Here is a 13,697-nt window from a genome sequence, read left to right as displayed (position 1 = left end):
GGGTGAGCGTGGGCGGGTGAACCGAGGTTCCCCAGCCTCTGAACTTGGGCAGAGGAAAGAAAGAGCCTCCTACCAAGGGGAGAGCCCAAGCTTAGCGCGCATGACAGCAGTTCCCGGTGTGGGCCCTGGAGTCCTGTTGCCTGTTTCTATTTGCCAATTACTGTTCAAGCTTTGAGATCCTTGTTAATTATGGGAGGAGCAGACCGAACCCTAAGGTCCATCAGTTTGCGATTCCTATGCACGTGGGGAGGCTGCTGTTTCACAAGGTTTCGTTGAATTTTTAGTTTCTTTGGGGAAATACTTGTTCATCCTTTGCTCCGGGGTTTCCCATCTCCCCCTACCCGTGATACTTGGGCTTTCCTCCTGAGCCATGCCAGAGGCCCCAGGAACCAGCCAGAAGCTAAACAGGTGTGGGTCCAGGAAAATACCAAGCCCTCTGGGACAGGATGGGACAGAGACAGGGCCAGCCTCTGGAAACTCCCCTTGTGGCCGTCCCGAACCCGTATTCTGTGGGTCTGTTTTAGTACACATTTCTTGAAAATGCACATATTTTCGTAGGTCTGTCTCCAGGGCCTTCGATGATATTCAGTTGTCTCAATGACACTTTACTTTCATGTCTTGTTAAGTGTTAGATCTGAACATGGAAGCAGTGGGTTTTTTTTTTTTTTTTTTGTAAAGTGATAAATGATCTAAGAAGTCATACTATTTAGTCTTCAAAGACACCAAAGAAATAAAATGCCTTATTTTATTATGCATCCTCCTCCTCCCCTTAACAGCTTGAGATATAATTTAAATACAATAAGAATCACCCACTTTAAAGGTACAGTTCCAATTTTAGTATATTTACAATTTTGCCATCATCAGCATAATCTGATTTTGGAACATTTTCATTACCCCAAATAGAAACCTCTTAGCTGTCACTCCCCCTTCACCCTCTCCCCACCTCAGGTACCCCCAGCTCTAGGCAGCCTTTAATCTATTTACTGTCTCTAGGTTTACCAATTCTGAACACTTCTGGTAAACAGACTCATACAATATGTGATCTTCTGTAACTGGTTTTGCATGTTATAACTTGTATCATTGCATTATTCCTTTTTATTGTCAAGTAATATTCCATTGTAGATATATTCATACTTAATCTGTTTATTGATTGGTGGACATTTGAATTGTTTCCACTTCCTTGGCTACTGTGAATGATGCTGCTATGAACATCTATTGCAAGATTCTGTATGAAAATACGTTTATATTTTTCTTGGGTATACACCTAGTATTGGAATTACTGAATAATATGGTGGCTGTATATTGAGCATTTTGAGAAATTGCTGAACTGTTTTCTGCCTCATTTTCGTATTTTTACAAGTAGTATATAGTGACCCCAATTACTTCACGTCTTCACTAACATTTGTGATTGTCTGTCTTTTTTATTTATAGCAACCCTAGTGGTTGTGAAGTGCTGTCTCAATGTGATTTTGATTTACATTTTCTCAGTGACCAGAAGTGTTGAGTATCTATTTCAGTGCTTATTAACTATTCATGTATCTTCATTGGAAAAAATGTCTATTCAAATCCTTTGCCTGTTTTAAAAAAATTAGTTAGTTGCCTTTTAATTATTGTGGTGTAAGAAGTCTTTATATGTTCAGTGTATATGGCTTGCAAATATTTTCCTCCGTTTGTGGGTTCTCTTTCCATTTTATTGATGGTATCACTTGAAGCAACTCCTCCCTTTTTAAACAAAAATAATTAAATACAGAGGGAAATACAACTACCACCAGGGAAGTCCCCCACAGCATGAATTTTTAAGAGCTACTTTTATTCTTGTGTTTTAATATAAAATGGATTTCTTAGAGTAAATTCCCCAATATAGGTAAGCCTGAATCTGTGTATTATATATTTTCTAAATCACCTTTGAAGAGAAACCTGAATCTGTGTATTACACATTTTCTAAATCATCTTTGAAGAGAAAGTTAAACAGTTGATTTACATGTGATAAAATTTCTCCCTGGAGAGAGAATATTTACACTGTGCCTTTCAGACATAATAGATTTTTCTAGGATTTGTTATATTTTCTGTTTATTTTCTTTACAGTTGAACACAGGAACAATCAGTGATCTCCAATTAACTGTTTTCCCACAATATAATAATTTTTAAAGTGAAATTATAAGGGCAATGTGTAATAGAACATTAAATTATTATATAAAGATATGCTGCTGGCAAAATGTCAGTGTTGCTGAAATTGACTTATTGACTGATCGACATTGTTAGCAAGTTCTGATTTGAAATATTCATTTATTTTTTGTCTGTGGCCGTATTTATGTTTATGTTATTTTATACTCCTGGAAGAAATGTAAACTGAGAAGACCACTTGGTAAATCCAAGGGCTATTTTTGGGTTCTGGGTTCACTGAGTGTGTATTACTAACGTGCTTTCAGTGAAACTCAAAGCTGTCTTTGGGCTGGCATAAATTTTGACTCATATTTTATGATTCTCCATAGTGATCGATAGGGCTTCCCTCATAGCTCAGTCAGTAAAGAATGTGCCTGCAATGCAGGAGACCTGGGTTCGATTCCTAGGTTGGGAAGATCCCCTGGAGAAAGAGATGGCAACCCACTCCAGTATTCTTGCCTGGAAAATCCCATGGACAGAGGAGCCTGGCGGGCTACAGTACATGGGGTCGCAAGAGTCGGACATGACTTAGCGACTAGAGAGAGAGAGAGAAAGTAGAGATAGTGATCTATACTGAACCTTTCGTAGTTCTGGTTTCTAGGCCACAGGAATAGTGGCCTAATCAATTCTATTGACTTGAGGGGAAGTTGCAGGAATAGCAAGAAACTGATCTAGAGTTGTTGGCTTCAAATCTTGCCTCTTCGGATACGCCTCTGTGTTGACAGAGGTTTGTAGATTATGCAGTTTCTTCAACCTTATATTCTCTGGGTGTGAAATGTATCTGGGTCTCTGACATGTGCAAACATCTGATTGTGTGTGTGAGAGAGAGAGCGCAAATAAGTGAGCGCTGTATGAGAGAGGGAGCATGGTGTGTGAGGAAATACATCTATCTTCTTTAATGTTTCTGCTTTTCTGAAAGGGATGCTGTTTACAAAGTGCACTCCACCTGCTTCTCAGGGAGTTTGCAATCTTATAGAGGGTGGTGGGCTGCAGTCCACAGGGTGGCTAAGAGTCTGACACGACAGAGACTTCACTTTCACTTTTCACTTCCATGCATTGGAGAAGGAAATGGCAACCCACTCCAGTGTTCTTGCCTGGAGAATCCCAGGGATGGGGTACCCTGGTGGTCTGCCGTCTATGGGGTCACCCAGAGTTAGACACAACTGAAGCAACACAGCAGCAGCAGCAGCAACAGAGGGTGGTAGAACAGGGCTTACTTAGATCTCTTACTCTGATGCTGGGAGGGATTGGGTGCGGAGGAGAAGGGGATGACAGAGGATGAGATGGCTGGATGGCATCACCGACTCGATGGACATGAGTTTGAGTAAACTCCGGGAGTTGGTGAAAGACAGGGAGGCCTGGCATGTTGTGATTCATGGGGTCGCAAAGAGTCAGACATGACTGAGTGACTGAACTGAACTGACTGAGAACAGGGCTGTGCTGTGCTTAGTCTCTCATTCGTGTCCGACTCCTTGCGACCCCATGGACTTTAGCCCACCAGGCTTCTCGGCCCATGGGGATTCTCCAGACAAGAATACTGGAGTGGATTGCTATGCCCTCCTCCAGGGGATCTTCCTGACCCAGGGATCAAACCCAGGTCTCCTGCACTGCAGGCGGATTCTTTATCATCTGAGCCACCAGGGAAGCCCAAGAATACTGGAGTGGGTAGCCTATCTCTTCTCCAGGGGATCTTCCCAACCCAGGAATCAAACTGGGTCTCCTGCTTTGGAGGCAGATTCTTTACCAGCTGAGCTACCAGGGAAGCCCAGAATGGGGCTACATTTCCCAGAGAACTAAGGCCAGGGTGCTCTGGGAGCAGGGAGGAGGCTGACCAGGGGCCAGATGAGGAGGTTTACTGGTGAGGCTTGAAAGGAAGATGTCGAAACTGTTGTAAAGTGGAAAAATAAGCAAAAATTAGCTAAAAAAAGAAACAGTTGTTAGATCCAGGGTGAGGAATCAGCAAATTGAAAGGCAAAAGCATGAGAGAACTATTATAGATTGGAGATAATCTGAAGGAACTATATCATCAGCTGGTAAAGAATCTGCCTGCAGTGTGGGAGACCTGGCTTCGATCCCTGGAGAAGTGAACAGCTACCCACTCCAGTATCCTGGCCTAGAGAATTCCACGGACTGTATATAGTCCATGGGATCACAGAGTCGGACACAACTGAGCGACTTTCACTTCACTTCAATTCCACATTCTGAAATAAACACTTTGCATCCAGTCCTGATAACAATTTGAAAATATTTTTTAAACTATTTGTTTTATGTTAAGTACAGCAAAAATAATTAGAGGAAGTAAAAGTTAGTGTTTCCAGTTTTTCTACTTTCTTTTCTAAAATATGGAATTATAAAATATTCTATAACTCAAGCTTAAGGTGTACATTTTTTTCTCTGTGCTTGGAACTGTGTTTAATTCTATGCATAACAGTGACTATTTTTGTCCTCAAGAAAATAAAAGCCTCCTTACGCCAGTGTGCAAGTACAATACATTGAGAGACAAGGCATGTATTTTCTTAGACTTCTATTCTTTATCTACTTATTCTAAGAGTTTGCTAGATTAGTTTCCTTTCTTTTTTTTGTGTGGAAAGTCCAAAGAGAGGTAGTCAAGACATTGTGGAATTTTTAGCTGTACATCTAGGCAGTATTCATGAGTAAAACCCTTTGATAATGATACTGTGTGATATTTTATATATATCAGATAATTTTTACTTATATTTTAAATCTTTTAGACGAGAAAACCTGTACTCAGAAAAGTTAAATGCTATGGCTATATCTACAGCATGTTAGTTTTGGACTTTGCTTACACTAGCCATTAACTGTTTAATAGATCCTGCAATAAAAAGACCTGAATACAAAATATATTGTTTTATCTTTATTCTGACACTCAACAACTTATCCAAAGACTTTGAAATAGTTTTGAAAATTAATAAAAGTATAGAATATATCCTAATAATAATAACAGTATCAACAAGAATAACATTCATGATCTCTATGCCAGCAACTGGCTGCATGAGGCAATTTACATGCATTTTCATTTAATGCTTACGCACATCTTAGAATATAATATAGACATAAAAGCCATTTATGTGATATTTGGTAGCTTTGAATTTGGGCTTCCCAGATGGCACTAGTGGTAAAGAACTCACCTGCCAATGAAGAAGTAAGAGATGAGGGTTCAATCCCTGGGTCGGGGAGATCCTCTGGAGAAGGGCAAAGCAATCCACTCCAGTGTTCTTGCCTGGAGAATCCCATGGACAGAGGAGCCTGGTGGGCTATGGTCCACAGGGTTGCAAAGAGTTGAAGGCGACTGAAGTGACTTAGCATGGCAGAGCACACAGCTTTAAGTTTATGTCATATTCTTAGATTGCAAGGAAGGCTAGGAAATGTGTTCTTTTGTTCTTTTTTTGTGAGAGCTCATTGCTGCACCATATAATTAGTATTTTGTTAGTAAAGAACAAGGAAGAGAAAGGATATTTGTGGGGAGCCAGCAGCATCTGCTGTATTAATTGCCTACCATTAATAATCTTCCCTATTTCAGTAAATGGATTCACAAATTGCTCAAGTCTAATAATCTTTCATCTTCTTTGTCTCTCCACCTGCACAGCTGCAATATAATAGCAGTTTGTTTTCCATTTTTACTGAGGTATCTACAGTCCACTTAGGTGCCTTCATTTGCAGTGTTTCCAACTGCAGGCTGGACCCCCAACATCTCTTGTGATTTATTGCAGCAACCTCTCATGATTTATTTCTTTTCTCAGTTCTCACTATCTTTTAACACATCCTCCAGTCAGTAACTAGTGCTTTTCATAAAATTTAAATGTAAATACTATTTAAAGACTATTTCATGGCTTACTATTTCACCAAAGAAGAAATCTAGGCATACAAGGACTTCCACAAATAGTCCCCCACTCTATGCCTTTCTAACACCTTCTTATACCTGTCTGCCATTTACCTACTCATCTTTAGCTTGGCCTTTGTTTCTTTCAACACCTAAAACACTGTTCCTGTCTCGCAGCCTTTGCGTGTTCTCATGTTTCTTGTATCCTCTCAACTTTCACATCTAAGTATAATTATTACCCCCTCAGACAGATTTTCTGAGTTCCTTACGTCTAAACCGCATCTCTCCTTGTTTTTCTCACTTTCTCTGTTTGCTCTTTTAGTCTCTTGTATAGCATTTATCACAGTTTTGGGTCTGTCTCCTCTCATTTCAGTCACTAGGTCATGTCTAATTCTTTGAGACCCCATGGACTGCAGCATGCCAGGCCTCCCTGTCCATCACCAACTCTCGGAGCTTGCTCAAATGCGTGTCCATCGAGTTGGTGGTGCCATCCAACCATCTCATCCTCTGTCTTCCACTTCTCTTCCTGTCTTGAGTCTTTCCCAGTGTCAGTCCTTCCAGTAAATATTCAGGACTGATTTCCTTTAGGATTCACTCTTTTGACTCCTTGCAGTCCAAGGGATTCTCCAGAATCTTCTCCAACACTGCAGTTCAAAAGCATCAACTCTTCAGCACTCAGCTTTCTTTATAGTCCAACTCTCACAGCCATACATAACCACTGGAAATTTGACTGGATGAACCTTTGTTGGCAAAGTAATGTCTCTGCTTTTTAATATGTTGTCTAGGTTGGTCATAGCTTTTCTTCCAAGGAGCCAGAGTCCTTTAATTTCATGGGTGCGGTCACCATCTGCAGTGATTTTGAAGCCCCCCAAAATAAAGTCTCTCACTGTTTCCATTGTTTACCCATCTATTTGCCAGGAAGTGATGGGACTCAATGCCATGATCTTAGTTTTCTGAATATTGAATTTTAAGCCAACTTTTTCACTCTCCTCTTTCAGTTTTATCAAGAGGCTCTTTGGTTCTTCTTCGCTTTCTGCCATAAGGGTGGTGGTATCTGCATATCTGAGGTGATTGATATATCTCCCAGCAATCTTGATTCCAACTTGTGCTTCATCAAGCCCGGCATATCGCATGATGTACTCTGCATGCAAGTTAAATAAACAGGGTGACAGTATACCTTGATGTCAAGGTATACTGCTTTCCCGATTTGGAGTCAATCTGTTGTCCCCTATCCATTTCTAACGATTGCGTCTTGACCTGCATACAGATTTCTTAGGAGGCAAGAAGGTGGTCTGGTATTCCCATCTCTTTAAGAATTTTTCAGTTTGTTGTGATCCACACAGTCAAAGGCTTTCACATAGTCAATAGGTGAAATAGTCAGAAGTAGGTGTTTTTCTGGAACTCTCTTGCTTTTTTGATGATCCAACGGATGTTGGCAATTTGATCTCTGGTTTCTCTGCTTTTTCTAAATCCAGCTTGGACATCTTGAAGTTCACGGTTCACATACTGTTGAAGTCTGGCTTGAAGAATTTTGAGCATTACTTGGCTAGCATGTGAGATGAGTGCAATTGTGCAGTATTTTGAACATTCTTTGGCATTGCCTTTCTTTGGGATTTGGATGAAAACTGACCTTTTCCAGTCCTGTGGCCACTGCTGAGTTTTCCAAATTTGCTGGCATATTGAGTGCAACACTTTCACAGCATCATCTTTTAGGATTTGAAATAGCTCAACTGGAATTCCATCACCTCCACTAGCTTTGTTTGTAGTGATGCTTTCTAAGGCCGACTTGACTTCACATTCCAGGATGTCTGGCTGTAGGTGAGTGATCACACCATCGTGGTTATCTGGGTCATGAGGATCTTTTTTGTATAGTTCTTCTGTGTATTCTTGTCACCTCTTCTCAATATCTTCTGTTTCTGTTAGGTCTCTACCATTTCTGTCCTTTATTTTACCCCTTTTGCATGAAATGTTTCCTTGGTATCTCTGATTTTCTTAAAGTGACCTCTAGCCTTTCCCATTCTATTGTTTTCCTTTATTTCTTTGCATTGATCAGTGAGAAAGGCTTTCTTACTCTCCTTGCTATTCTTTGGAACTCTGCATTCAAATGGGTATATCTTTCCTTTTCTCCTTTGCCTTTTCTTCTCTTCTTTTCTCAGCTATTTGTAAGGCCTCCTCAACCATTTTGCCTTTTTTGCATTTCTTTCTGTCTCCTCTGCTGTACTGTAAATTTAACAATAGAGAATGAATGCACGTTAGCGATTATCACCACCATTATTATCATTGTTGTACTGACAATCAATGGCAAGAACTGTGAAAAGTCTGAGACTTGACTGCATTTGAAAGTTGACAAAGTAGCCTGTTACAATTTTATGGTTACTGGTAGAAGATTATGAGACACCTGGATGGGAGACAAAGAACAGTTTACTATTCACAGCATTAGCAGTAGCCAGAGTAGCAGCATATATCAATTTCCTGAGTCCAGGTTGTCACAGGTCAGTGCAGAGAGGGCCTAAATATTTGTTGTGTGGTTTGCAATACAGGACAGCAGTCTGAGCTTAGGGAACTGGAGTGTTTTTTTGGTGAGTAATTGTATTAATTGTATCCCAACATTTACCTACCCTTAAGTATTCATCCGTAAGTAACATACTTTGGTTTTGCATGGTTAAACTTTATGTAATTGAAATATTGCTAATTATTTCTGCCTTTTTGCTAACTATTTCTGGGAGATTTATGCTTTTGCATCTAATTAAAACTAATTCAATTTTATTGCTAAACACCATACATGGTGTGATTATACTACATTGTATTGATCCACTGTATTGTTTCTGGATATTTGGGGTGATGCTGGTTTCCTGAGTGTTGTATGCTCAGTCATGCCCAACTCTTTGCAACCCCATGGAGTGTAGCCCACTAGGCTCCTCTGTCCATGGGATTTTATCCAGGCAAAAATACTGGAGTGGGTTGCCTTTTCCTTCTCCAGGGTATCTTTCCAGCCCCAAAAATCGAACACACATCTCCTGTATCTCCTACGTTGGCAGGCGTTTTTTTCTTTTTTTTTTTTACCACTGAGGCACCTGGGAAGGCTTGGTTTTCTGGTTATTACCAGTAATACTGTTACGAGCGTTCTTGTACCATTCCCATAGCGCATGCATTTCTACTGAATTTATAGCTAAGATAGCATTTGTCAACTTTTTTTTTTTTTTTAATCTCAGAACCCGTTTATACTTTTAATACTTATTAGGAACTTCAAGGAGCTTTTGTTTATGCGTTAACTTTATTGATCAGCCAAGGATATTCGCTTTTGTCACTTCTATTCAGCATAGTACTAGAAGTTCTAGCCAGACGAGTTAGGCAGGAAAAGGAATAAAAGACATCTAAATTGGAAAGGAAGAATTAAAATTGTTTCTGTTCACAGATAATATGATCTTTTACATTTTGAATTCTCCCTATTCAGAGTTTTAATGTATTGTGATCAGTTGGCCATTTTAACGTGACTTTTTTTTATTGTTTAATTTAGACAGACGATTCAGTAAAGAAGAACGTTATTCCAAAGCAAATGAGGTAAGTTAAATATATGTTTTAGCTTTTTATAAGTCAGAACAAAAATTGAGGCAAGGTTAGATATGTACTTCATATGAATACTTGGGTCTTTGTACTTCAGTTATTTATTCATAGTACATTCTTCATGTTTTGTCCTCCACCTTATTAATTCTTAAGTAAAGCAAATTCCATGTTTCACATAACCTTAATATTGAATCTTTCTGGGTGTTATAGGAGAGAAAACATAAGTTTGGATTTGTTTTGAGGCTTTCTGTGATGTAAACTCAGATATGCTGAGACTTGATATGCAAGATAATAGTATTTAGCTTAACACTCTGCTTGACTATAATGCAAGGAATAATATTTGATGGCTATTTTTGGTAGAGTTAGCAGTATCTGATTAGTGCCTTTTTACTGAGGTATAATTGACATATAATCTGATATTTATTTCTGGTGTGCAACATAATGATTCATATTTGTTCTTACTGCTAAATGTCATCACAATAAGTCTAATTACCATCCATCATCATACAGAGTCACAGATGTTTTTTCTTGTGATGATAGCATTTAAGATTTATTCTCTCTTAGCAAATGTTTATTCTCTCTTAGCAAATGTGCAGTACAATACCATTGACTGCAGTCACTGTATCATATATTATATCCCCATGACTTATTTGTAACTGACTCTTTATGCCTCCTGACACCTTTCAAGCTTTTGCCTGTCTCCAACCACCTCTTTTCTGGCAACCACCCATCTGTTCTGTATGTCTGTAAGTTGTGTTCCATTTTGTTTGTTTTATTTTCTAGACTCCTCATGTAAGTGAAATCATACAGTATTTGTCTTTCTCGGTCTGATTTACTTCACTTAGCATAATACCCTCAAGTTCCGTTGATGTAGCATGTGGCAAAATTTTATTCTTTTTCTTATGGCTAAGAAATATTCCATTATGTGTGTGTGTGTCCATATTATTTATTAACTTATCCATTCACAGGTACTTCAGGTAGTTTCCATATGTTGGCTATTATAAATAATGTTGCAGTGAACTTAGGGGTTCATGTATCTTTTCAAATTAGTATTTTCTTTTTTGTTGGATAAATAACCAAAAGTGGGATTGCCAGACCCTGTGGTAGTTCTGTTTTTAATTTTTTGAAGAATCTCCATACTGTTTCCCATAGTATCTGTACCAATTTATATTCCCATCAGCAGTACATAGGGGTTCCCTTTTCTCCATATTCTTGCCAACACTGTTATCCTTATCTTTTTAATAGTAGCCATTCTTACAAGAGTAAGGTGATATCTCACGGTGATTTTAATATGCATTTCTGTGATGATTAGTGATGTTGAACATCTTTTCATGTGCCTGTTGGCCATCTGTATTTCTTTGGGAAAATGCTTATTCAGATCCTCTGCCCATTTTTTCAATTGGATTGTTTGGCTTTTTTGCTATTGAGTTGTATGGCTTTTTTTATATATATATGTATATGTATTTTGGTGTTGACCTCTTATCAGGTGTATGATTTGCAAATATTTTCTCCCATTTGGTAGGTTGCCTTCTCACTTTGTTAATGATTTCCTTTGCTATGCAGAAACTTTTTAGTTTGGTGTAATCTCACCGGTTTATTTTTGTTTTTACTGCCTTTGGTTTTAGAGTCAGATGCAAAAAATTATCTCTGAGACTGATGTCAAGGAGCTTACCACCTAAATTTTTTTCCTGGGTTTTATGATTTAAGATCTTACACTCAATTCTTTAATGCATTTTAAATTAATTTTTGTGTATGGTGTGAGATAGTGGTCTAGTTTCATTATTTTGCATGTGACTATCCAGTGTCCCTAACACCCCTTATTGAAGAAGACATTATCCTTTACCCATTGTATTTTATTGGCTCCTTTGTTATAAATTAATTGATCATATATAATGGGTTTATTTTTGGGCTCTCTGTTCTGTTCATCTATATTTCTGTGTTTATATCAATACTATTATGTTTTGATTACTATGTATTTATAATATAGTTGGAAATCGGAAGGTATGATACCTGCACATTTGTTCTTCTTTCTTAAGATTGGTTGGGTTGTTCAGGGTCTTTTGTGGGTTTAGGCAAATTTTAGGATTATTAATTCAGTCCTGTGAAAAATGCCATTGGAATTATGGTTGGTCGAATTAATCTGTAGATTGCTTTGTGTGATGTGGACACTTCAACACCGTTAAGCTTTCAGCCCATGAGCACAGGCAGCTTTCTGCTTACGTGTCTTCAGTGTCTTTCAGCAGTGTGTTCCGGGTCTTTCACTTCCTTGGTTAAATTTATTCTTAAGTATTTTATTCTTTTTGATGCAATTGTAAATGGGATTGTTTTCTTAATTTCTCTTTATGATAACTCTTTACTAGTGTGTGTGGAAGTGCAACTGACTTTTGTGTATTTTTGTACCCTGCAGCTTTACTAAATTTAATATTTAATTCTAACAGTTTTAGGGGGGCAGTCTTCAGGGTTTTGGTTATATTAACACATGCCATCTGCAAATAGTGACAGTTTTGCTTTTCCTTTTAAATGTAGTAGGTCTTTTATTTATTCTTCTTGCCTAATTGATCAGGCTAGGACTTGAAATATTATGTTAACTAAAAGTGTCAGGAATGAGCATCATATTATTATTCCTGATCTTATAGAAAAAGGTGAAAGCTTTTCTTTTGAGCATGATGTTTGCTGTGGGCATGTCATATATAGCCTTTCTTATGGTGATATATAATTTAATAATTAATCAAAAACTTCTCAACAAACAAAATTCCAGGACCAGATGGCTTCACTGGAGAACTCTACCAAAAATTCAAAGAAAATTTAGTATCAATCATTCTCAAGTTCTTCCAAAATATTGAGGAAAAGGAAACACTTCCAAATTCATTTTATGAGGCCAGAACTATGCTGATACAAAAACCAGACAAGGGCACCACAAAAAAAGAAAATTACAGGCTAATATACCTCTTGAACACATATAAAAATATCCTTAACAAAATATTGTAGCAAAAAGAATTCAAAAATGCATTAAAAGGATCATATGCCATGGTCAAGTGAAAATTTATTCTAGGGATGCAAAGATGGTTCAATACATGCAAATCAGTCAGCATAATACATCACATTGACAAAATGAAAGACAAAAATCATATGATCACATCAAAGATAAAAAGAATATGATACTGAAAACCATTTGACAAAATTCAACATCCATTTATGATAAAAGCTCTTCATAAAAGTAAAGATCAGAACAGAAATAAATGACATAGAGACTAAAAAGACAATAGAAAAGAACAATGAAATTAAGAGCTGATATTTGAAAAGATAAAATAAAATTTACAAGCTTTCAGTTTCAACTAAGGAAACAAAAGAACCTAAATAAAATCAGAATTAAAAGAAAAAAAGTTATATCCATGCTGTGCTTAGTTGCTCTTCTGCTGCTGCTAAATCGCTTCAGTCATGTCCGACTCTGTGCAACCCCACAGACGGCAGCCCACCAGGCTCCCCTGTCCTTGGGATTCTCCAGGCAAGAATACTGGAGTGGGTAGCCATGCCCTCCTCCAGTGGAGCTTTCCCAACCCAGGAATCGAACCCACATCTCTTATGTATCCTGCATTGTCAGGTGGGTTCTTTACCATTAGCGCCACCTGGGAAACCCCATGTATATACAGAATTTTGCATACAATTTCATGTGTTTCATAGCTCCCCTGAGTTGTAGGTTTAGATTTTGCATAGAGAATCTAGAGTTTTTGTTGTTGACAGTTGTATGCTCTCCATTGCCTTATTATTAACAGTGCTGTGTCTTCTCCATGGTGCTATTAGGACCTGAGAAGCGGAGAGTCCAGTTTTCTCATCTGTCAAGAACCACGGGTAAGCAGCCATCAGTAGTGCACTTTCTTGCATGGACATGATGGGTTATCTTTGTATAATCAGCATTTATGACTCTTATTTAGTTCACAGTTATTTTTCAAGTTCTTATACATGATATTTGATGCTTTATTTGCAAACAATCCATTGCTTGTGGGGAAAAAGGTGTCATCAGGCACATTAGTTAGAATGGTGCATAAAGCATAGCACTTTGCTTGCATTTTACTTTCCCAGTTTTAGAGATGAGAAAATGAAGGGTGTGAGACGTTTAATGATTTGACCA

General features: G+C 38.2%; 1 protein-coding gene across 5 annotated transcripts in view; it reads left to right on the top strand.

Moving 5' to 3' along the window:
• Positions 1–13,697, top strand: part of ANO5 (anoctamin 5) — an 86,767-nt gene that overhangs the window by 1,246 nt on the left and 71,824 nt on the right. For 4 of the 5 annotated variants that reach the window (XM_024986963.2, XM_024986962.2, XM_024986961.2 and 1 more), the window contains exons 2-3: positions 9,522–9,565; positions 13,370–13,417. In XM_024986963.2, coding sequence (XP_024842731.1) covers positions 9,522–9,565; positions 13,370–13,417 — 92 coding nt within the window. Of the gene's footprint in view, positions 1–9,521; positions 9,566–10,946; positions 10,996–13,369; positions 13,418–13,697 lie in introns of all 5 variants that reach the window. The other variant, NM_001168406.1, reaches the window with a different exon arrangement.

The sequence above is a fragment of the Bos taurus genome, chromosome 29, assembly GCF_002263795.3.
Source record: "Bos taurus isolate L1 Dominette 01449 registration number 42190680 breed Hereford chromosome 29, ARS-UCD2.0, whole genome shotgun sequence".
Classification (NCBI taxonomy): domain Eukaryota; kingdom Metazoa; phylum Chordata; class Mammalia; order Artiodactyla; family Bovidae; genus Bos; species Bos taurus.
The sequence above is the reverse complement of the archived record's forward strand: the minus strand, read 5'-3'. Positions and strand labels throughout refer to the sequence as shown.